Genomic DNA, 25,682 nt, shown 5'->3' with positions numbered 1-25,682 from the left:
AATTTACACTTGTAACCCATGTAAAAGTAAATTTATCAGACCGTACTTTCTTTCTATAGGCTCCTCTAGTCGTCTCTCTCTCTCTATTGGTCTCTGGATATGAATGGAAACTTGGCGTACTTTATGTTAGCTGTAAGAAAGTGAGAATTTTCTTTTATAAACCATAATTAGAGAAAAGATTTTTATAAAACTAACGTGATTACTTCTTTTTTTACACAAACTATAAAAATCGAAATGTCATTTCTGTTCCAATTTTTTGTTTTTTTTGGACCGAAATGGCAATTCAGTCTCAGGTATTCCATTTAAGCATAACATCTCATTCAAACGCACGCGAAAAATAACTATCCAGATATTTTGTGTTAATGTACAATTAATGTAGAAACAAAATAACATTTAGTATTGTCATTTCATTCTCAGTGCATGAACTAGGTTTTGTTTGATTAAAATTTTAAAATTTTGTTGTGTGAAATTAGCTACATAAATACTCTAATTTTATAAAATAAGAAACTGGTAGATGCCAATACATCATTGGCTTGGAATTGAAGGAGTCTCCCCTCTAAAATTGAGAAATTGACCCGAGTGTTCTCATTGCCATGCTATTTTATTTTTGTGCATGCATGTGCAAAGGGAATGCTACCTACTAGTCTTATATACAATTTCAGCCCATTCATTGAGTAAAATGCCATGTTCTCCTAAATTGTATATCTCTCCCTTCACTATTGACAACTTCTCTTAAGCATAGTGAGTGACAAATGAATTATTCGGATTCGGTTCCGCAATGTCAAAAATTTGTGATTTGAAAATAATTCGGGTATAATTCGGGAATGATTCGGAATTATCCGAATTAGAGATCTCAGTTCTGCAAGAAAGAAAAAAAATACCAAATTTTTTTTTTTTGGAAAAATTCGCAAAATTCATCAATTATTCGGGTTTAATTTAGTCAAAGTTTGGTCAACCGAATAATTCGGCGTTCGATTCGGCATCACCAAAAAAACAAATAACTCCAAAAATACAATTTCCAAATTTTATTGTTTTTGATTAAAATCATTATTAGTTCGATTCTCCCTCACAATTTGTTTTGATATTGTTTCCTTTTAAGAGTTGCTCTTCAATTCTTTAGTTTCATGGGCCGTCATTGTTGACGGATCATCCTCCAATTAATTAATTAAAATCCACTTGTTATTATCAACAAAATCTCATTTACAATGATATGATATGCATTGACTGAACACGCTGCCAACTCTAAAACCTTAACCTAAGAATTCTATGCATTTGGAAAAGACAAAACAAAAGCACTTTATTCTAACTACCACTACAACAAAGTAGACACTTTTTGCGAAGGAAAAAACGCATTTATAACTGTCGTTCGTCGCAAAAAGAAAAAACTGAACAATGAGAGTAGTCCGTCGCAAAAAGTCATTTTTTTATCCTCACGAAAAGTGTCTCATTCTTGTTGTGTACGTACACGGCATATGATATATATAAGTATAACTATGGGCGATGCACCAACCATGCAATTAAGGCAGGGAATTTAATGAATGCCAATTGGATGGAGAACAGAACCACTATTTGGCCAATGCAGTGCTTAATTTGCTACGGGAATAATAAATCTGATCATGCATATGCTTTGTGCCATGAATTGTATATTTGATTCATCTATGAACTTTATATCTTGCTTTGACTTGTAATGTTTTGATTGTTTTCTACTATTTTATATTAATTTTAGACTACAAGTTGATCCAAGTGGTGCTCACCTCATTATTAGTTTTAAGTTTTCACACCCACAATTAAAAAAAAAAGAGAAAAAAAGAATATGAATAATACTAAAGAGAAAAGAATTAGAGTTGTTACTCGTATCATTGGCAACTACACTACTCTTATCTAAATCTTATTTTAGTTTGAGCATTTCATCAAATACCTTTAATGCATTCATCTATTTAATACGATAAACTCAAAAGATCAAGCTTTTTAAGTGCATGTTTTACAAATTCGAATTTAATGATTAAAGGAAATTACTTACATAATTTGATGCATATTTTTTGTGGATTTCGTTTCTAAGTCTAGCCTTCATAATGAGATTGAACCTATGGACAATACACAACAGTAAATAGAAGAAACTTGAAGGAAAAAAGAGAACCAATTTCTCATTTCCTTCCATCTAAGAGGGAAGAGAAAAGGTAAGAAATGGAGAATCCAAAAAATTAGAAAGTACGAAAAATCAGAAATCAGAGAGAAGAAGATACATGAAATCTGATTTGAACCGGGGTTTTACGTGATTTTCTCCAGCAAAATTTTAATACTTACGAGCCGGTTAAATCAGTTTTCACCGATCATTTACTTATGCGATAATTTAAAAGAACCGAATCGGCCGGGTGATTGGTTTCGGTTTTCTCTGGTCCAATCGACCGGTCCGGTCCAGTTCTGGTAACATTGACTTATGCAATAATTTAAAAGAACCGAACTGAATAGGTAATTAGTTCCGTTTTTTTTGGTCCAACTGACCGGTTCGGTTCAATTCTAATAACACTGTTTATTTAAGTTCATTATAGTTAAACTTTCCAATACTAGAAGCTAGAGCACTTCATATATCAACTAAAAATATTTATGGTATCATTAACAAATAGTCCACAAAGGAGCATTGAAAGTTCACCTTGTAAACATATGTGGTCCGGTTCAGTTCTGATAACATAGGTTAGGTGATGTACATACTTTTTCTGGTACACTGATGTAAATTGAGGTGTTGTACATGCTTTTTTTCGATTATATATTCTAAAGAGAGTGTATTATAAAATAGAGAAATTTGAGAATAGTAAATAAAAATAGAGAAAAAATAGTGATTTTTAGATTAGTGTGAAAATGGTGTCATTCGGATTAGTAAAAATGTTGTTTGGATTATATATTTGGAATAGTGAATAGTTGTAACCGATAAATAATAGTATTAACAAGGTGTTAATTAAGATGAAATATAGGCAAGTGGTGTTAATAAACGAATTGTCACAACGTGAAGATAACATAAAGTAGTGTCAATTTTGTCATTTCGGGAGCATGTTGACGATATAATACGAACACGATGTTAGATGAGAACGAACACAATGAAGCCCTGATTCAGTCAGTCACACAAATCAACCCATGAGGTCACGGTCGAACTGGTGAAAACTTCTTCATATACTCAAGCGGCGGTGAACATTTTCCAACCTCGCTAAATAGCGGGGTAGGCGAGAACGAACACGATGCCCAATTTGTGTCGATCACACAAACCATAGAAATGATGCACGATGCACGAACATTCTCCCTCCTTATCAAATTGCGAAGGAGAGGTACACAGGGTCTCAAATATAGTACTAACCTCATCCTCAACCTGAACCCCATCATAAACTTGGTCTGAAATATACCCAGACCTCTCACTACTCAATGACGAACATAAGAAAACTGGGGAGGAATAAGTCGGTTTGATAGGTGGCCAAGAGGAGGAAAAACAGTATATTAGCACTAAAAAGTGGAATACTTTTCCCAAATCAATGACCAAGAAGGTGAGAAACAGAAAGTGTTAGGTGAGAACGAGCACGATGAAACCTATGTTACCACGATCGAACCGGTGGTAACTTCTCCATATACTAATGCTCCGGCGAACATTCTCCCTTCTAGCCAAATTGCGAATAAGATATACCTGAGGTCTCAAACGGAGTACTAACCTTACCCTCAACCTAAACTCCATCATAAACTTGGTCCGAAATATACCCAGACCTTTTACTGGTCAATGACGAACATACCAAAATCGGGGAGGAATAAGTCGGTTTGATAGGTGGAGCAGCGGCAGCTTCGAACTTGGGCACTGTTGAAGTGGGAGCTTGTAAAACCTCATGCCCATAGAAGAAATGTAATGTGGTTAGTTTTGAAATTTGTTGCGATTTTTGGTTCGAGGATTCTAAGTAAAGATTTTGATTCGGATCATTTTTTGGGATTTTACATAGGAGGCGACGAAGTCGGCCAAGAAAAGGAAGAAGATTATATTAGCATTAAAAGTATAATATTTTTCCCAAATCAATCTCCAAGAAAGCAAGAAACATAGTGTATTAGACGATAACGAATACGATGAAGCACGATTCAATTGGTCACACAAACCGACCCATGGGGTCACGGTTGAATCGGTGACAACTTCTTCATATACTCAAGCGGCGGCGAACAATTTTTCTCGCTAAATAGTAGGCGAGAACGAACATGATGCCCGATTTGTGTCAGTGACACAAACCGACCCATGTTGCCATGGTCAAACCGGTGGTAACTTCTTCATATACTCGAGCTGCAGCGAACATTCTCCCTCTTTGCCAAATTGCGAAGGAGAAGTACCCGTGGTCTCAAACAGAGTACTAACCTCATCCTCAACCTGAAGTCCATCATAAACCTGGTCCGAAATATGCCCAGACCTCTCATTACTCAATGCCGAACATACGAAAACTGGGGAGGAATAAGTCGGTTTGATAGGTGGAGCAGCGGTAGCTTCGAGCTTGGGCACTGTTGACGTGGATGCTTGTAAAACCTCATGTGTGTAGAAGGAAGGTAATGTGGTTGGTTTTGATATTTATTGTGATTTTTGGTTCGGGGATTCTAAGTCGAGGTTTTGATTCGGATCATGTTTTTGGATTTTGACATGAGAAGCGATGATGTTGGCCAAGAGGAGTAAAAATAGTATATTAGCACTAAAATGTAGAATATTTTTTCCAAATCAATTACCAAGAAGGTGAGAAACAGAGAGTGTTGAACTAGAATGAACACGATGAAGCCCAATTCAGTCAGTCACACAAACCGAACCATGAAGTCACGGTCGAACCGGTGGCAACTACTTCACATACTCAAGCGGCGACGAACATTTTCTCTCCTCGCTAAATAGCGAGGTAGGCGAGAACTAACACGATTCCCAAATCGACGACCCTTTCGTTTCTTCTCAAATGGACAATGAAAAACCAAAATTGGCGTGAAAAAAAAAAGCAGAAGCAGCCCCAACTAGAAGAGAATCTCTCGAAATAGTGTGAATCGGACTGAATCGAAAAAAAAACTTGATTGAATCGGCCAATTCAATCCAGTTTAACCCAGTTTTTCGTCAAAAACTCACATACCGCGTAACTCAATTGGATCTAATTCCGATCCAATTCGGCCAAACAAACCATGAAATAAACTTGTAACTTAATTTGAAATATTAGCACTTGACATTATACTAAGTTAATTTGAAAATTTATAAATTTGAGATATAAACAAATCATTCATGATTCATAAAGTATATTGATTTCATGATTTGAACTTTTCATTTGAAATCATTATAATTGATTTTGAAGTTAACCTTACTAAAGACTTGGTGATCTTAAGATGACAAATTATAATTAATGAAGGTCTATGTTATGAATAATAGGGCAGATACTGACAAGAAAATATTATTAGAGCACAAAATAAATATAAGCAAAATATACTGACAAGAAAATATATATCCTTTCTAATAGTTGCACAAAATAATTATTGAAGCAGCTTCACAAAAAAAATATCGACTTTTATGCATATAAGAGCTATAGGAATACATTATAAGCAAATTACATGCATATTCGATGTTTTCGTTTCATTCTGATTAGAACCAAAGTGAACATCAAAACCGACACTTACGGGAGATCGAATCGTCTGCTCCCCTGGAGGCAAGAATTTCATGTCCCCAGAATTACTGTTAGTGGACCTCAAATTCAAAAATGAACAGTGACCGGCTCTCTTTAAGAGTGACTGGTCTCAATTACAAAGATAGAGAAGACAGAATTTTCCAGCACCGAGGAACAGGGGTCTGCTCTCCACTTACGGTACGACCGAAGCAAGACAAATTAAACTAAGTGCTCTCCTCAATATTAAGGGAATCAGATAATAGCCCACGAGTCACACATTGATTCGATTTTCTGGTCAAAGTAGGCCCCGGATGGGCCACACATCTGCACTAGAAGAGGCATGACATGCAGTTATAATAGAACTGTAAATACGTGATATGTAATGTCACAGCTTAAAAAGAGCATTTTTTTATAAAATCTAAAAAAGAGAAGTCATAGTTATTTTCATAATTATTATATTTTTCTTTTGTTGTTCAATTGTTAGATTCTTCTCATAATTTTGGTGTGAAATGTAGAACCGATATGTGCTCCTTAGTTATGAATAAAAATGAATTATGTGTGAAAGCTATTATTTATATCTTATAGTTATTAAATTGATTGTGTGAAAAAATAGTTGTTCGTATTAAATTGTTAACTGCTATTGATAAATTAGTAGTTTGAAAAGTATGTTAATATATAGTTCTATAGTTTTTCATCTAAGATAGCAGAGTAAATTAAATATAATATTAATTGATCTAATGATTTGAATTGATTGTTTGAGCAAATTAGAACGTAATGATTCTAATGAAATAGCTGCGCCACCTGCGCCTAATGATAACGGGTACCTAACCCTTCAAGATGCATTCAGAATTGGAGATAGATTTCAAAAGAAAATAAGGGAAGAACAAAAATCAAGAATAACATATTAATAGTTTAGGCCATAGTTTTGTCGAGAAGTAAATTAGATTTTTAAGAATGTTTTATGCAATGTGATAAGTTTTTATTAATTTTTTTTTCCTTCATCAATAGCCTGTAGGTTTATTACAGCTGAACTCCCTCATCATAAATTGGGAGATTAATACCCTGCCTATTCTATTTACATCTTCTACCCTGATTAGCTAAATCATGAGCCAATTTGATAAATTCATATTCTCTGGGACAATAGGCAACTTTGATGTCAGCTGTGCTATTTTTTTGAACCCTCCATGCATCCCATATTTGACTAAATGATCTCCGGTTCATAATGTTTGGCATCCCATCAAATCAGTGTTTTATTAATCGGTTCTTATTCAGTCTTCGGAAAGCCACCGAATACCGCATATACAGTATGCGGCCTAATATTCGGATTTTTATTCGGATTTATATATTTGAATTTTCAAATAAAAATGATAGGCATTAACTCTAATAAACATAGATAAACATTACAAATAAACATAAATAAAACATAACACTAGTTAGAACAAGTTAAGCATAAATAAAACATAAGTTCAAACTTAAATAAATAAAATTATAACTTATTCGGTTCTTATTCGGATTCTTATTCTCTATTCGGAAATATTCAGCCGAATATTCGAAACCGAATATTGGACCGAATACTCATTTTCTATTAGGATTCCAACCGAATACAAATATTTGGCCGACTAAACTGACTTTTAAAACACTGCATCAGACAGTGACTTGACTATATCTGTCACACCCCAAACCAGGAATTCTGGATTAAGGTGTGATCAACCTCGCCTCGTGCTTAATTAATCATTAAGCACGCAAGGCTAATCATAAATAATAAATCAAGCAGCAGCGGAAGCAAAATAATATAAATGTCAAGCATCAGTCACATAGCAAATAAATAAACATACACATACATAACATATAATTCGATCCATCTCGGATCCAAATAACACCATCTATAGAAGGGGATACATGATCTATCGAGCCCGTATATATAACACAGAAAATACGGGACTCGTAAACCTAATCAAAAGCCTAACCCTAACTAGGTCAAGTGGTATGGCCCTCAGGGACAGCTCCTGACATCTCCTGCTGCGGACCGCCAGAACCTGTACCTAAAACCCACGAAACAACTTGTGGGCGAGCAACGAATCGCCCAGTATGTGACCCAGAATTATCCCCTCAGGGATTCTCTACGGTCAAAGCACTTTTATTTATAAAATGAATACAATTGAAAATATGCACATGTGCGAACCTATATTAATAGCTAATAGAATTTACAATACTTTTGAATGATGCCATGATGCGATTATTCTATTATGCCAACATGCGAAATAAACCCAAAATAAAATCAAGGTGTAATATCGGATATAAATCAAGTCGGAATCCAGTACTCCTTGCACTGTGTGCCCAAATACAATAATAATAATAATAATAATACGGATAAAGTAATCACCCCGTGCCGTGCCAATAGGATCAAAAAGATCCAAACAATATAATCCAAGGACTGTGATCAGAGTGCAATGATACACGATGCCTAGTGACATCGAGCATTGCTCCACAAGATAATAGCACACTAGCTGATGGTTATATCAAATCCAGTGTGTCATCTCGCCTAACGATTCATCACCCAAACATATCCAATAGGAGAAATCATACAATGCAGGTCATAAAAAGTTAATATCTTCCCTCATGAGCAGGAGAGAACTCTACCGTCTGGCCAGTCCAATAGGTACACCACGCATGATTCCACAAGGCTCGAGACCGGCTGAGACCGGCTGAGTCCGGCTATGAGTCCGGTCATTGGGTCCGGTGTGAGCCCGGCACAACCGTAGGCTCCCGTTGACCCCCGTTGACTCCCGTAGGCTCCCATAGCTCGACCTTGGAATCCATTCTAGGCAAAGTAGCTCCTAATGTAGGGAAGGAATAAATCCCAAATCGTATCGTGCCACAGAACTCGAGATCGGAACTGCTCACATGAAATAGTAAAATGATCGAAAAAGGGTATATATATCAAAGTGTATATATATAGTATAATCCTAAAGCCATCCAAGGATCAAGTGACCCTCAGCTCAGTGGCTGTCGGGCCGTTCCATGCCAAGTGACACCAAGACGGAACGAAGTCACTCGGCTCTGCTCAGCTCTCACCAATGCATGCGTATGCACGTAAAATAATAATATAGTCTTCTACGAGAAAAAGACTGCTAATAACCTAATATTCTAATAAGATATATATATAATATTATTTAATTACTCTACTCTTAAAATACAGTAAATTCGAGTTTTTCAGGGTTTATGCAATTCTACCTACAGTGCAGAAAGGATAAACATGCTCTAAAGTTTTAATGCAACTACTTAAAAATAAAGTGCGGATGTCAGGTCAGATGGAACGACTGGTAAGAGTACGCCCACGAAAAGAATAATTCAGATATCCCACACCTGTAGGGCTGGAGTCTCTGTCGCTAATAATCAGCGCGCTCCGCGTATGCTCCGAACAGCGGGTCAGTCGGATCAGCCCAATGATCGAGCTCGTACGGGATCTGCTGATCTGAAATTACGTAATTATAACTATTTAAGATCTACTCTAAATTATTCTAACCGTTGTCCCAGTTAATATGTAAATTAAATTATCAATTATTTTGATTTTATAAAGATTACCGATTCAGTCAGTCCGACTAAACCGGTTAGTCAGATATTAATTATTTACTTTGATTTAAATTATCCAAATTTTAATTCTAAATAATTTATAGTTTTAATAATTTAATTTGAAGATAAATTGCTTATAAAAATTCTAAAGTCGAAATATTCGCAAAATTATTATTCGTGAGTTACAAAAATTTTATACATGTTCTTACCTATTTAATATATCCTAATTACTCAGCTATTTGTTTTATTCCAACTTAACTATAACTATTCTAACCGATCGAATTGCAGTTTTGAAAGTTAATTTATTATTAAAAATTCCTAATATTACTATTCTTATAAAAATGCATAAATTATGTAATTATTACTAAACTAATAAGTATTATAATATGCTTTTAGTTATATTATAATTTAGATACGTAAATTGATTTTACAAAATTTTAGAAAAAGAAATGTTTACGTGTTTTTAATTATTTTGAACTAAGCCGCACAATTTGATATTTTATAACTACTCTAATTTTACGTTTATCTCAGCATTTCGAATCTAAGTATAAAACAATACTTTTCGTTGCTAATTAATTGTCCTTTTATTAATTAGCAACGAAGTTTTTATAAAAGTTTCGAAAAGTTTAAAAGTTTTAATTAAAACTTATTTATTAGACTTTTATTTTATTTAACATGTGGAGTGTTTTAGTTTAATCTAACAATTATGCATCTTAGCTTTTAAACCAAATACCATAATTTTTATTTCAAATGCTAAGTTCAAGCCCAATTCAATTTTAACAATTCAACTATGCATTTATTAAAGGCCCAAGCCCTTAATCCATTTATCTATATTTTTATACATGTCATTTCGGCCCAGCAAGGAAGAGGCCCAAAGTCTAATTAATATACATCAATTCAAGGCCGAAATTACCATATTTCATATCAGATTTGCATAGAGGCCCCTCCCTTTTAATTTATTAACACAACAAGGGCAACTAGCATATCACCCCCCCCCTAAATTTTAGAAATTACATCAAGGCCCCTGCAAATCATATACTGGTAAAACCAGCGCCATAAACTACCAGTAACTGCCATACACTACCAGTAACTCAAGGCACGAAGGCCAGCAAAACAGAACAGAACAAGGCAACAGGTCAAAGGGCAAAACACCCAGCGAAACAAAACAGAGCAAGGAAACAAGTCAAGGCAAACAGAACCAGAATGGAGCAAGGCAAGCACAGACAAAGCAACAGGTCAGAGGGCAAGGCAACACAGCCACGTGCATTGGCTTGCCGGGAAAATCAACAACCCGGGCAAGCCACAATTCTAACGATTATAACTTGACAAGGCACAAATCAATCAAATAAAACGAGGCATTTCGAAAGATTACCCGAATAAGCAAGGGAAGAGATGGAGATGAAAAACAGTCGGTTCCAAGCACGGCTCGCGTCTCGACCGTCTAAATCGATTTTTCGTACCATTGAAAGGCCCGTTTCTTAGAAATGCCTCAAGAACAACCAACAACACAGATTCACAATTACAACAGAAAAATCGAATTCAAAAGAGGGTTTTTCTCAACACATGAGAGAGAGGCAGAAAGAGAGAGAGAGAGAGAGCAACCAACCAAAGGGGAGAGGGAGGGTTTATATACCCGAAATAAGAGAGGAACCACACGCAACAGGGACAGCCCGTACGACCGACTGACAGCGGAAGAGACAACGGCGAAATTCGCAGCTTCGCAATAAATTCGCCCCCAAAAGGGGCGTGGGCGTTCTGACTTGCGATGGGACAGTGGGAGAGAGCGGGGAAAATCGAATCCAAGATCCTTCTCCTGGAAGGAACGAGAGAGGGGATTTCCTTAGTGGGGGCCGTGGGTCAGGGAGAGAAGAGAGAGTGAGCTAGGGTCTTGAACGGGAGAGATGGAGGAGGCGGAAAAGAGAGAAAAGAGAGGAGCGAGGGTGGGGTTACACGAACAGAGAGAGAAGAGAGAAATAGAGAGGGGGGTTTTAATTAATTGATGCTTTAAGATTCGTGCCAATTGTATTTGAATGGTTGAGATTCCTCCCGGAATGAAATAAGAGAGAGGGATATAAGGTGCGAATCCGAACAAAATTTCAATTTGGTTAAGAGTGAATTTGCTCCAAACATTCAATAGGGAAATGGCTTTGAGATTAGTGCTAATCATTTGAACGGTTGAGATCTCCATTAATTTAAAGAATGGAATTGGTCTTCTAATCAAGTCGAACTAACAAAACTTTTGTTTAAAAATTATACAATATTTTATTTCACTATCTGATTGAAACGAGAACATATCTAATTTATAAATTAGTAACATTTTTATAATTACGAATCTTTCGAATATTAAAACTAGTTCCTAAGTTTTATAGTTTAGTTTCAAATTTTATTTATTATGTATTAACCTCATAAATCCGGTTATTTTCGTTACTAGTTAATCTAATTTTATCGATTAATCATGTTCTAATAATTCACGAGTAATGAATTCATTCTCAATTATTTGATTTCTCGAATTTCTCGAATATTCCGAATTTTATCTTAGTTTTATAAGTTCTAAACTTTTATCTTTAAATCTTAAGTTAGAAATTTTTAATCCTATGATCATTTATTTTCGAAATTTTAGTTTTGTTTTAATTACTCGAATATCGTTTGATGCACCATTTACTTAAATAAAAATTTAATTTAGGAGTGATTTTAGTTTAGCTAATTAATCCTGTTTTAAAAATTCGGAATATAACAATATCAACTTGTTTTACCTTTTTATTTTTTTTGTGGAGGGATAAATAGTATCACATGTTGTTGTCATCTTTTAGCTAAAAACATTTTTTTAAGTTTAATTGTTTTAGTGGTTCTGAATTGAATATAGTTAGAAAATTATGATTTTTGTTGTTCTTACATTTAAATGTGGTAATTTTGAATTTTTGGAATATATAATTGTGAATGAAGGCACAAATGATAGAGATATTGGATTGCCTCTTTTATTTAGCTGAGAGGCAATGTAGCTAGGTTGTATTAGATTCAGGTGGGTTGGGTATTTGATTAATTCTGGATCTCTACCAAACCACCTAACAAGCAATGTATCTGAAATTTGGCTAGTTAATCCTACATGAAAAAGTTTTAACTATTTTTCTCTACTGAATGAATGTATAAAAAAATATTATTATAGCTTTAAATTACAATCTTCTGTAATATAGCAGGTAATGTAACAACTAATTAGTTTCTTGTAGCTGATTAGCTGTACAGAAGGTTTTTTTTTTTTTTAACAAAAGGCAACTTAAGGTATTTTCTGATAAAAGAACAAAACTTTACGATATGAAAATAAAGATAATTGCAGTATAGCTCCAAAATGTACTGATATTGAACCCCTGATGGAGTCCCTGATTTTTGGCTCCAATTAGCCATATTGTTTTCCCAGTGTATATGACAAACATCGTGCTTTTGATTCATAGATAGATTGAAAGTTGATGGATTTAGAAAATGAATGTGTTTTTTTGGAACTTGCTTTACTGGCACCATCATTGCTATTCTTTAATCAGTGTAAGATATTGAGAAATCGCCATAAATTGTGCGGTTGTACCTTATCATAATGTCTCCCATTGCCGCTTCATAGTTCTGAAAGCATAAGCAACTGATTTGAATATATGCTATTTTGCCTTTTTAAGCCTTACTGATTGATCATTAGAGGTAAAATATTAGCAAAAAAAATAGTTTCAAGCACTTACCTGAACCCTAACAGTGGAAGAAACGCATATCCATGAGTTGCTTCAAAAGGATCAATTAATTTAATTATTAATCGAAAATATTTGCTAAATATTGAGAGCTAGTTTCTACATGATATTAGAGTAGAAAGAATAGAACAGTATCATCAATAAGAAAACATATTATTTACAAGGAAAAAAATAATTAGGTATATATAATTATATATATATATAGATGTTGAAAAAACATAAATAATTAAGTAATAGTTATTTTTATAGATCGATCCTAATAACATTGCAACTAAATTATAACAAGCATGCTAATCCTATTACTACATTATTAATTACAAAACATTTGTAGAACAATACTTTACCCCCAAGGTAAATTTGGTAGACAAAATCATTATAGCCAAGTGAGGTAGCCTGGGACAGATTTGCAAAAATATTATTCAAAAGGGACTGCATAAGGTAATCTCCTTCTCGCCGCCTCAAACACCTCGAAAGCATACTCACTTGCATAAGGTAAATTTGGTATGGTGGCATTTGTTCCTGCTGTGACCGGGTTCAGATGTAGTGGCGAATTTGAATCATTCTTGTTATTGCTTGCATCTACTGGCTACTCCAAATTAAACAACTTCACTAGTGATCAACCGCACCCTCAGAATATGTTTCCTAATGTTTCAGCTAAGAAATCATTGGTCAAGGTTACTGCTTGTGATCCTAAAGGTAGTTACAATTCTGCTACCTCTTTATTTCGTTTCTTTCATCACACATCTGTTATTAGTGTATCACAAATATATAAAAAAATATTAGCATTTGACAAATTTTCAAAGTATTGTAGGTAAAGCAGTTGCTGCACTTGGGAATCAAGAAACCAAAAGAATGGCTTTAAAACAATGGATCAAAGATAACTACATAAGCTCTCCAGGTATGTCTTGGCTGTCTGTGGTCTGTACTAGTCATATTAGGTCCTGATAGGCGTATACTAAGATCTGATTCTAGCTTTTGATGTATTTCTTTAATTTTCTTGTTACTTTAAGTGTGTAAATTCATTTTCTTCAATGATATTTTTCTGGGTGAATGTAGATCAGGACCAGCCTGATTTAGTACCAATTCCATTGGGTGAGAAGTGCCAACTGTGTGCCATTGATCTTGGATTCCTGCCATGAAACTCTAGTTCTGGCACCTCTACTGACCCTCCAATCTGTGCGATTCTGCCATGTGGCCACACCTTGCATGCCTCATTGTTTATCTTGTGCCTGATCACCTGCAAACAACGGCAAATAAAATTAGTGTCATGAAAAAATATATGGGGTCTTTGGAGATGTTTTCTGTTTCTTTATTTCTGACTTCTTTATATTTGGAAAAAAGAGTCATAGATAGGCAAGGTAGATATGACTGGGGCAGCTAATTGTTCAGACAATGTAGTTCAGATTAAGTTGTGCTGATAGGGTATAATTAGTTTTTTTAATTTTGTTATCTAACAACAACATCGTGCCCTCTTAAAAGGTGGAACAGATATCTTAAGGTCTAGAATTGATCTTTCTCTTTACCAGCACAGAAGGTTTATTTGCAGTTCTATTATGCTGATATCTCTTTTTCATTGCAAAATTGATAACTATAAACTATTTATTCCGGTTTGTGTTAAGTTGATTTAACGTTTTTAACTTTCTCCAACATCAATACATCAGGCATTTATTTGATTAATTTACTGTTGTAAAACTGAAGCCATTATCCATCCGATCTATGTTTGTTAAAAGGATAAGAAATTTGACCTTTTGAAAGACTGAAGAATTTGCTTGCATTCTCAAAAACTGAAATCTCAAGAATTGTCTGTTTATTAAAACAAAATTGCACTCAGACCATGAAACAATATTTTGGAGAATGCCTCAAGAAGCTGGGGTCCATCAGGAAAAACAAGCAAGGATTCAAATGTCTTGGAGGGTGTCTTGGATTTTTTGGTACCTTTTAAACCCTACATTTGTTACTGCCATTGCTAGTGTGTGGATGGTATCAGAAGCCCACAAAGCGTAGATGCTAGGTTCACTAGGCATTTCTTGTGTTTGTAACATAAGTGGCGCATCGAGATCTCCTCCTCATTGCACTGATTACACTTGGATTGAAGGAGTCGATCATGTTTGTAACTCCATTTGTCATGACCCATATCTCTCCTTCGCTCATCATCCCTAGTTTTTTAGCATTTCACAAAATAGATTAAAGCCTCTGGAAGATGACATGTGGACGACAAAAACCCTTGTTTGACATTTATAAAAGGACAACATGAAAGCAAAAAGATGGAGATTAAATTTCAATTGAGAGATGAAGAAGTATAGTGTAGATGAAATTTAAGCACTCAATCTAAACAAAAATAACGGTTGATGATCATTTTACCAATAGTTACAAAGTGACACTTGCATAAAAAATATAGAAAAAATAATCAAAAAATCTAACCCGGTAAAAAATGAAAAATGCAGTATCTAAACCTTCTTTGGAATTCAACTATAGATACTCTTAACTATTCAACACCCCCAATTTTCCCAGCATCAGCATATGCTCGGTGGAGATCAGGAATAGCATTTTCATGTGGCAGAACAAACTTCTCCACAAATTCCTTATCACTTGGCCTAATAAAAGAAGCAAATTTTAGATTTGCCCCAGGAAGTCCTTTTGACATCAGAAGCTTTCTGACAAGGTTCCGTGGAATCAGCCGGTTTTCCAAGCTGGACATTAGCAAAAATGGATTTCGGATCACATGCAACTTATCAATACCAGCTTCCTTCATCAGGAACTCCATTTTTCTACCAATCATCTCTTCTGTTTTGGTCAACAACAAAGGGGCTTTACCAACCAAATAATCTACCTCCTTCAGTGAAAGCCCAAGATTTCTCAAGTTATTTAGCCTTGCATCTATGGTGTGTTGACTCAGACAGCATACAACAATCAATGCATCCGTAAATATGCCTGATGAGCGTGCATTCACCAACCCCGCAGCCTTTTCAGCTTTCATTTTCACAATTTCAGGTCTATATGAGATCACTCTAGGAGCTGACTTCATCAGCCGGACAATCTGACGAGGCGATAAACCACATTCCTCCTGAAGGAAAGATAAGTTGGGCATGATAACATTTTCCCAGTTGCTACCGAGAGGTGCACCCCCCCACACTTTGAGTACCACAGAAAGACTCTCTACCGATCCAAGGAACTCCATCCAGAAATCAAGCTTTGGCAAAAAATTGAACCGAAACAGATGAGGGTTGCGGGAAATGAGACCTGAGATGAATTCAGTAGAGAATCCAAGCTCTTGTAGCTTGCCAATGTTTGGTCTCCAGTTCTTCTCCACATGGGAGCAAAGGATGCGAGGATCCCGTGACACGGCGGCTCTTATATCTGACTCGCTTAGGCCAATCTCTCTCAGGAAACAGAGCACTGTGTCGGGCTTCTCAGGGGACTTGAGGTGTGGGATATGCTTGGATGCTCTGAGTGCCTGGGCGGAGGAAAGACCGCATGATTGAACGAGGTACTCTACAGCGAAGTGGAGATTTGGGGGCGACGCTTGAGTGGGAGCGGTGGAGGAGGCGAGTGGTGTGCTCCGATGGAGAGGAAGAGATGGACGGAGGCAAGGTATTCTCCCCACAGAAAGACTCATAGACATAGATAGGCACTGTCTCACTGAGCTCAGCTTGTAATGGTCGAAAGGTTTTTGACCTCAAAAGACGATGGCTGTTCCGTTCGGATGAGGTCAGTTAAAACAGCAGTCCCGATTCTCTGCATTTTCAATACGGACCGTCGGATCCGGACCAACCCGACAAACCAAGCGTCTGTAATGTACGGTAATACTTTAAGATTCGTGCTAATATATCGAACGGATAGTATTCAGTTAAAAGACGATGCAACCATATGAGCGGATTGGATCCAATTTCTCAAAAGTGAACCTTTTTTTTTCCAGAAAGGCCCGTGACAAGAATATTTCCCAATCTGTCCTCCTACTTTTTTGAAATTGAAATTACAAGCAGTTGATATTGAGAGAATATGAGAACAGTGAAGAAAGCCAAAGAGATACCTTCGAGAAAGAAAGAGGCATCTCCCGTGTGCGACGAGAGGAAAAGAGAGATCGTACATTTGGAGTCGAGACTGAGAGCTGCGCCTCTTCGCCTCACCTACAGTCGAGCTCGCCATGGAAACCGCTGATATCAAAAGAGGGATGGAGAGGGATAAAGTACCAATTTTTAAAAAGATTGAGGTCTAATATAAAAAGTGTAGTTAGGTCCGTTTTGACGTTTGTTGCACAACTCTGTAATTGAATCTTGTTAGAGGGGTTCAAATGAAAGGTTATAAATAATGTTTGGAATTGTTTACAGCCGAGCCGAGTTGAGAATAAAACATAGTTTTGGGCTTTTAAACTAAATGTGGGTTTATTTTAATCTTGTTTAAATCTGCACCGTCGACCCCTTTAGATCAGCTATCTAGAATTCTAGATCGTTAGCACAGTTATCCGAAAGAATAGAAATTGAATTTAATCCACTCATTTGGTTGTATCTCCTCTTTCAGTGGCCATGTCTATGTATCCGTTTCTTGTGAGAATCCATAGCCTCTGTCCATCTCTTCCTCTCAATCGAAGCACATCACTCACCGCCTCCACCGCTCCCACTCAAGCGTCGCCTCCAAATCCACACTTCGCTGTAGAATACCTCGTCCAATCATGCGGTCTTTCCTCCGACGAGGCACTCAAAGCTTCCAAATATATCCCCCACCTCAAGTCCCCTGAGAAGCCGAACGCAGTGCTCTGTTTCCTGAGAGATACTGGCGTAAACGAGTTGGACATAAGAACTGCCGTGTCACGGGACGCTCGCATCCTTTGCTCCAATGTGGAGAAGAACTGGAAACCAAACATCGCCAAGCTACAAGAGGTCGGCTTCTCCATCGAAGACATCTCAGGTATCATTGCTAGCAGCCCTAGTCTGTTTCGGTTCAATTGTGCGTCAAAGATTGAATTCTGGATAGGGGTTCTTGGATCAGTAGAGAATCTTTATGTGGTACTGAAAACGAGGGACGGTGCGCTTATCAGTAGCAGCTTGGAAAAGGTTATTTTGCCTAGGTTGTCTTACCTTAAACAGCAATGCGGTTTATCTAATCATCAAGTTGCTCGGCTGATTAAGTCAAATCCTAGATTGATTTCAGCTAGGCCTGATGTTTTTGAAAAGGTAGTTGAGAGGGCTCTGGAATTAGGTGTTGCTCCTTCATCAGGAACTTTTATCAATGCATTGATTGTTGTCAGCACCCAGAACAAGCACAACATAGATGCAAGGCTAAATAACTTGAGGAATTTGGGGTTTTCACAGGAGGAGGTAGAACTTATGATTCGTAAAAAACCTACGGTGTTGGCTGTACCAGAGAAAATTGTAGGTAGCAAAATGGAGTTCCTAATGAAGGAAGCTGGTTGTGATAAGTTGCATGTGATCCAAAATCCAGTTTTGTTCACGTACAGCTTAGAGAAACGGCTGATTCCACGGAACCTTGTCAGAAAGCTTCTGATGTCCAAAGGACTTCCTGTAGCAAATCTAAAATTTTCTACTATTGTAAATCCAAGTAATGAGAAGTTTGTGAATAAGTTTATTCTGCCATATGAAAATATTATTCCTGGTCTACACCAAGCATATGCTGATGCTATTGCTGGTAAAATTAAGGTTGTTGAATAGTATATAAGAGTATCTCAAGTTGATTTTCATGCAAGGCTTAGATTGCATTTTAGATTTTACCAGGTTAGATTTCTGGATTATCTTTTCTAAAATGGTTATCAACCATCAATTTTGTTTTATTGAGAGCTTAAATTTCATCTAAGCGATACTTATCTTTGTTAGTCATGACTCCTCTCAATTGAAACTTAAATCATTATCTTTTCTCATTCATGTTGTGCTTTTATATGATGATCAATTATTATCTAACGGAGAAAGTAAATATAGTATCAATTAATTTAATAAATGTTATTGACTTGTGGTAAAATTGGCCTCTGCCATGTATATTTGTCTGGCTCCGTCGCTGCCTGTTAGTCAACCCATCTTCTAAGTTGAATTTTGTTAAATAAAGGGTTATCAGTATTATTTTCTACAAAAAGTTGATATTCCTTCTTGATCTCTTATTTTTATTTTCTACTTTCCATTAGTTGCCATGAATTTTTTTATTATGAATATCCGAATATCTATCAATTTTGGAAACAATACAAGAATGGTCCATAGATGACTGCAAAAATATTATAAAAAATTGAACACCATTTGAGGCGTATCTGATGCCTAATGGTGCCTCCTCTCGTGATGTTTACTGATTTATTGGGCGGCCTTGAGGCGAGGCAACACAAGGCTGGTGCGCACCCGTCAGTACCAAGAAACCCTCAATCAAGCACCGAGGAATCAATAACACAAGAAATAGCACCGTACCAGTGCACATCAGCACCGAGGAATCCAAAATTTTACATAGCACTTAATTTGAATGCATAACACCCACCAAAAGCACAAACATCCTCTAATTTGAATGCATTTCTGCTTGAAATTATTTGTGCTAAATTTACACATAATTTTTTTTTAATATATCTACAACACATAACATGCTCTTATTCGAGCTCGTAAACAATTAGAGCCACAATTCATGTCATATAATCACTTAAACTTAAAGAACTGTTTTCTAGATACACAAGGGCGAATTGACCTCAATTTTTTTTCCCAAAAATAGTTAATTTTTTTTTAAAATTTTGGATTTAAGTGCTATGTAAAATTGACTCCCATATTTTTTTTTTTTTTGTGGAAGTAAACTTTTGACCTCCATAACTTAAATTTTTGCCTACTTGACCAAAGAGACGGACACAAAAAAAAAAAATTCAAACAACATGCTAGAATGCTTTTTTAGCATCTTGTGTATGTGCATTTTTCATTTGATTACCATATTTTCAGTCATATAATCACCAAAATCAACTTATATTATATAAATATATTTTTCCGTACGTAGTTTATTTATTTAAAAATAAAAGATACGTCACTAAAATGTGCACAATTAAATAGAATACCGACAACAAAGAACTTGAACAAGAGAGGCTTTAGCTTGGTCGACATTTATATTAATTAATATCTAACTTTAAATATAAATATCCACTTATATCCAGGTTTTTTAATTTTTTTTTTTTAAATATCCAAACCGCTATATTATATTGCAGATCGGATTTTTATTTCAATCCGCAAATGACGAATGTACTGTGCACTTATTCAATAAGTATCCAATTACACATATTTTTAATCAATTAATACCACATTTTTACTAATAGTATCACCAAAGTATAAAGTAAATTATACAAAAATTACTCAGAGCAGCATTTAGTTTCCAAAGTTTTAAAATCATCATATATACTTCTGAAGTCTTTATTTTGTACTTAATCAATCCTACTGTAAGTAAAAGTTAAAAAATAGATGAAAATTTATACTAACATCTGTTAAATAACAATGCTAACGCAGTAACGCTAAGAATATAGATGGGGAAAAAAAAAAAAACTGTTTTAAAAAATAGTGAATTTTGTTTAAGAAAACTTTTAACATTAAAATAATTTGGGGAAATTTCATATATACCACTAAAAAATTGTTAAATTACGTATGTATTATTCAATTTTCTATAATTACATATTTACCATCTAAAAATCGAATAACTCACATATTTACCTAATAGAACGTTAGTATATATCAAATATACCCAAAATTCAAATTAATTATGTGTAATATTCTTAGAACTATAATTAATTAAGAATTAACTTAACACCCTATCTTTTTTTTCTTAAATCAGTTCTCCTTTATATCCAATATAAGAGATTAAAAACAGATATTCTAAACTGAGCTAGTAACAAAACACAAATTCTCAAACTCAATACTACTTTGATAACGGATTGCGATATGAGCATCGAATTCAGTTAGAGTTGTTATGTTGGAAAATGTGAAGTGGTTACATTGTTTTTAGACAATCAGGCTGGAGCTAAAATTCTAGTCTTTGAGTCTGTTACTCCCTTCTATCCGAGTTTTAGCAGGAGAGATGAGACGAGGATAGAATTTTAGCAAGAAAGAAAAAAGTTACGCCAAAAAAAGCGGCAGAAAAATATATGCGCAGAAAAGGAAGAGACTAAATGAACTTTTTTAATCTCATTTTTTGATTAATTGAGTAAATATGTGAGTTATTAGATTTTTAGATGTTAAATGTGTAATTATAAAAATTTGGATGGTAAATACGTAATTTCACAGTTTTTAAGTGGTACATATGAAATTCTCTCAAATAATTTTTAGGAAATTGTAGGACACAAATACAAAATGGCATTCTTCACTTAATTTATTTCCACCCGCTAAACATTTCCCGCTTCGTTTTCCCGCCAATCGCCATTATACCCCAACCAAGGTTTCCCACATCGCACTGTTCCCCTGAGAGAGAGATCAATGGCGGAGGCAGCACCAACTGGTTGCTTCAAGTGCGGTCGACCTGGTCACTGGTCTCGCGACTGCCCTTCCTCGTCTTCCTCCGCTCCATCAAACCCTAACGCTAGCCATACCCTTAATTTCTCCAAACCCAAGACTCCATTTTCGAACTCCAAATTCTCTAATAAATCGAATCCTGCGAGTAAATCGGTAGAATCCTCTGGTACTGATCCCGCCTCAAAGAAGAAAGCTCGATCCAGACCTAACCTGACAGCCGATCTATTGTTGTCTGATGATGGGCTGGGTTATGTGTTGCGACATTTCCCTCGAGGTTTCAAGTACCATGGCCGTGGCCATGAGGTAATCTTTCACGATCTTGTCTTTGTTCGAGGGTTATCATTTAATTTCACTTGTGGGTCTAGATTTTTGTTTTGATTTTTTGTAAACTGGAAAATCTTCAACCTATATTAGTAATTTATGCTTTTGGTGAATCTAATTTAGGACATATTTAGTTTATCAGCACTCCAATTGAGTACCAAATTACTTTGATTTAGCTTAGTTTTCCTGGATTTTTACCAAGATATCCATATAATTTTTCTTCTGTAGGTGACGGATCTAGGCAACTTGATTGGGTTATATTCGGAATGGCACATGCGCCTAATACCATACTATTCTTTCGAGCAATTTGTCCAAAAGGTTGAGCGAGTGGGGGCCAGCAAACGTGTCAGAGTAAGTTTCTATTTGTTAGGGTTTTAAATATTATCAGAATATGTTTAAAAGCCTCCTACGAACTTTTGATATAATACACCAAAAAAATATTAAATGTGTTTATCTTAGGGTTATCTTCTATGAAAAGATTAGTTTTTTTTCATGTGCTAATAGATTGCGCTTCTTTTTGTAAAGTTATCAATTAGCTGGTACCTAATCTGACCAGTATGGTGCATCTCAGACATCACTCGTACTCAGATAAACTCAGTATGGTAATCATTCCATGGTTCCACCCTTTGCTTTACCAGAAAGCAGAGAAAATTTGTACTCTCAATGTTACCAATTTCCATCTCAGACTTCATAGTTTTTTCAGTTTGAACTTAAAATATCTTTTTGGTGTTCTTTTTGTTCTCTTTTGTGCCATACCCAAGAGATGCATTGGAGAGTTAAGAGAGAGAGTGGCCAGGGGCGGGGATCCTACAAAACTGCATGAGTCACCTTTTGAAGAACCTACTCAAGAGCATGAACCTGGTAAGTAACATTTTTAAATGTTCCAGTAATTATTTTGGTGACGCCATGATATAGCAATACTAAATTTACAGTAATATACGCTGGAGCATTAATCACTGTTCTCACATAGCCAGCTTATAATTATTACAGATGGAGACACAGCAAACGATCCAGTTACTGACCCGGCTGATTCGCCAAACGAGAATACTCCTGCAACAAATGATCGAGTTCCTGAACCGGCTGACCTATTTGACCCGGCTGACCTGGTTGACCCACCTGAGGATATGTTAGATGAGATCTACCACAATGCCACTGAAGTAAGTTTTCAAGTGCTTTTCTCAATTCTTTGTTATAATAACTGAATATCTTCATTCAAAAAAATTATTGAATATCAGTCTGAATGTCATCTGTACCCATTGCAAACCTCACAATTTTCTCATATGCCCCTGCCAAACGAGGCATATCATTGATGCCCCTCAGTGCACAGTATATTTATAGGATGACAGTTTGGCCATTTTAATAAGATAATTCCAAAATTACCCCTCTTTATCAACCCTCCACCCCCACCCAAAAAGAAAGAGAAGAGGCCATAATACATATTGCAAAACAGTAAACTTTCATATGTTATATATCAAATGGCCTTTTGACGACTACCTTTAAGGATGAGACTTACTGGATGAGCAGTGTTTTTATTTGACAAGATTGTTAATTTAGGTGATGCAATGTGAACATGGATTTAATTGATTGATCTTGATGACCAATTAATGATATGCTGTTGAAATGTTGTTGTTATATATGTTTTGATGTTTTCCTGGGCATCCATATATTTCTCATTTGTAAGGATCTGTGACACTAAAGCATCGGCGTTTGACATGTTTTTTATTACATCACACAGGAACCAGAAGCTGTTGCTGGTAAGGAAGTGACTCAACCAAAGGAAACTTCTAACGGGCAAAATACTGAGCCTTCATCTTTAAATGAGAAATCTAGTGAGAGTACAGTGAAGAGAACAGCTGTTGAACTGACAGAGGAGCAGAAGGCCCGCATTGAAGCCAACCGCCTCAAGGCCCTAGAGCGTGCCAAGGCCCGAGCACTTGCTGCTCAAACTCAGTCTTGAAATGGTCTCTGATTTGTCCAGCGTACCTTTTTTTCTTTCAAATCCAGGGTTTCAATTCTATGGCATTCCATATTTCCTCTACTTTTGTTTCTCAAAAAAAAAGATATCCTCTAATTTTCTGTTCTAGGATACATCTTTCGTTGTACGTGATCGTGATTGCTGTTCTGAAAATTGAAACATATAATGTTGATTTCTGGTCGGTGCTCCTTTTTTTTCCTGTCTTGTTTTAGGTCTGAACCATTATACCAAAACTGTCACAAAAAAATGACACAGTATAGGAAAGGACTTCTGATGATGAGAATAAAAAGGTGCACTCGATAAAAATGGCATCACATATGGTTCTTAAGAAAAAGCAAAAAGTTTTGTCTTGCCAGGTATTTTTATCTGCGACAACATTATGAATTGGACAAAGAGTAGTGTAATAATAAAGCTTTTAGAAATGGTCTGTTAAATTAGTGGAGTAGTGTAGAACTAGTGAACTCAAGTCTAAAATCTATTCAATCGACTTTGAATGACGAATCTGAACCGTTGAAACATGTCTACCTTACGAGTGATGCGTTTACATGTAAAAGAATTTAATTTTGAAATTAATTTTGCATAGAGTCAATAGGTAAAAAAACATTCAAAAAATAAATGCATTAAAATTAATTTATTAACCTTCTAATTCTGACTGCTTGACTTTGTACTAAATTAATTTGAATGTTTAAAATTTTTACATGTAGATACATTACTCGTAAGGTAGAAGGGTTTCAACGGTTCGGATTTGTTATTTGAAGTCGATTTGCTAACTCAAAGAAATCTTAGTTTATTATTCATCGAGAAGTTTGATTAATAGCGGGACATACTATTTTTTTAAAAACTTTTAATTAAACGTTTAGATTGCAAATAAGATAATAACTTGCAGTTAGCATCTATTGTAATATTTTAAAACTTAAATGAAATACTTTTTTCCATTTTCCGTGACCTTTCCTGTATATCTAAATAGTAGCGAATTGAATATTATCAAATGGTGTGACTGTTTTAGATTTGACCCGTATTCCAGCGTAAAAACCAGCCGCAGAATATCCGGCGGGAGATCTCCTTCTGAGTGCGCCACGTGACCCGTGGCCATTGGCCATTGCGCTCCAAATGGAATGGTTGTGATGAAGTTGTATCCTCCGCATTAACTCAAAAGGGAATCTTTTGAGTTAATAAATCCTGATCATTCGATCTGTTTTAAAGGACCCTTATGCTGAGTATAAACATGAATCGGATTGGTTCCGTTTAAAATCAAATGGTTGAGATTTATTAACTCAAAAGATTCTTTTTTGAGTTAATGCAGAGGATACGGATTCGGTTGTGATAGGTGTTCCAGGGAGGTTTCCATGTGTGACATATATGCCTAAGCTGAGGAGACAAATCTGCTGTGATTCTCTTTTTCAAATCTTCCCATTCATTTGTTTTGAGATTTGTGCATATAAAACAACAGATTTTGAGATTTGTGCATTTAAATAAAATGAATAGGATCCTGTGGTCAGTGACGGAGTTAGTATGGATCAAGGATAGACAACCATCTATCTCTCGATTTTGAAAATTATCTATACATTAGTATAAAATTATGGGATCGACTAACAGTCCCCCTAGTTCAGTCCCCTATCTGTCCCCCGCACTAAAAGACAAAAAAAATAGTTAAAACGTGTTAACTACCACCAAAGAGCAAGATTAATGCTATTTTATTAATAGTCAAAACGTATAGTATTCATACCTACGAATTTATAGTATTCATACTTATTATCAGAATCATTCGTCATATGTAAACACAAGTTGGAGGGGACCAGTAACGACCAGGGGGACCGCTGACGTCTTGTGACAGCCTGGATTGGGGACCACAACCGTCTGAAAACGACATTTGCCAAGATTGGGGACCACTACAGCGAATCTATATATTATTCATATCTAAATAAAGAAGTATTCATATCTAAACAAATGAAGTATTCATACTGAAGATTACGAAGTATTCATACATGTT

At 35.7% G+C, this 25,682-nt stretch overlaps 4 protein-coding genes and 1 long non-coding RNA gene across 6 annotated transcripts; 3 read left to right on the top strand and 2 right to left on the bottom strand.

The window, feature by feature from the left end:
• Nucleotides 1-7,404: 7,404 nt before the first annotated feature.
• Nucleotides 7,405-9,113, bottom strand: LOC144557515 (uncharacterized). Its single transcript, XR_013512684.1, has 2 exons — nucleotides 9,003-9,113; nucleotides 7,405-7,678 (listed from the first exon to the last, which is right to left on the bottom strand). It is a non-coding gene; the product is annotated as an uncharacterized LOC144557515 (long non-coding RNA).
• A 3,942-nt stretch (nucleotides 9,114-13,055) lies between these two features.
• LOC144557319 (transcription termination factor MTEF18, mitochondrial-like) lies at nucleotides 13,056-16,621 on the bottom strand. 2 transcript variants are annotated; one of them, XR_013512609.1, is made up of 4 exons: nucleotides 15,356-16,621; nucleotides 14,680-15,090; nucleotides 14,015-14,171; nucleotides 13,056-13,678 (listed from the first exon to the last, which is right to left on the bottom strand). XR_013512609.1 is itself a non-coding variant. In XM_078305878.1 (1 exon), the coding sequence occupies exon 1, from the start codon at nucleotides 16,554-16,556 to the stop codon at nucleotides 15,420-15,422; it is 1,137 nt and encodes a 378-aa protein (XP_078162004.1). In that variant the 5' UTR covers nucleotides 16,557-16,621; the 3' UTR covers nucleotides 15,264-15,419. The 2 variants fall into 2 exon arrangements, 1 of the variants encoding a protein (XP_078162004.1); XM_078305878.1 differs by lacking the exons at nucleotides 13,056-13,678; nucleotides 14,015-14,171; nucleotides 14,680-15,090 and having other exon boundaries at nucleotides 15,264-16,621.
• On the top strand, nucleotides 13,438-14,635 carry LOC144557321 (uncharacterized). Its single transcript, XM_078305881.1, has 3 exons — nucleotides 13,438-13,630; nucleotides 13,746-13,832; nucleotides 13,991-14,635. Exons 1-3 carry the CDS (start codon nucleotides 13,438-13,440, stop codon nucleotides 14,071-14,073), a joined length of 363 nt encoding a protein of 120 aa, XP_078162007.1. The 3' UTR covers nucleotides 14,074-14,635.
• Nucleotides 16,622-17,430: 809 nt separating the features above from the next.
• On the top strand, nucleotides 17,431-18,705 carry LOC144556849 (transcription termination factor MTERF15, mitochondrial-like). Its single transcript, XM_078305325.1, has one exon. It carries the CDS (start codon nucleotides 17,458-17,460, stop codon nucleotides 18,598-18,600), a length of 1,143 nt encoding a protein of 380 aa, XP_078161451.1. The 5' UTR covers nucleotides 17,431-17,457; the 3' UTR covers nucleotides 18,601-18,705.
• A 2,544-nt stretch (nucleotides 18,706-21,249) lies between these two features.
• LOC144557320 (zinc knuckle (CCHC-type) family protein) lies at nucleotides 21,250-23,873 on the top strand. Its single transcript, XM_078305880.1, has 5 exons — nucleotides 21,250-21,699; nucleotides 21,946-22,068; nucleotides 22,479-22,578; nucleotides 22,708-22,874; nucleotides 23,453-23,873. Exons 1-5 carry the CDS (start codon nucleotides 21,361-21,363, stop codon nucleotides 23,672-23,674), a joined length of 951 nt encoding a protein of 316 aa, XP_078162006.1. The 5' UTR covers nucleotides 21,250-21,360; the 3' UTR covers nucleotides 23,675-23,873.
• The last annotated feature ends 1,809 nt before the right edge of the window (nucleotides 23,874-25,682 follow it).

The sequence above is a fragment of the Carex rostrata genome, chromosome 7, assembly GCF_964058835.1.
Source record: "Carex rostrata chromosome 7, lpCarRost1.2, whole genome shotgun sequence".
NCBI classification, from domain to species: Eukaryota; Viridiplantae; Streptophyta; class Magnoliopsida; order Poales; family Cyperaceae; genus Carex; species Carex rostrata.
The sequence above is the reverse complement of the archived record's forward strand: the minus strand, read 5'-3'. Positions and strand labels throughout refer to the sequence as shown.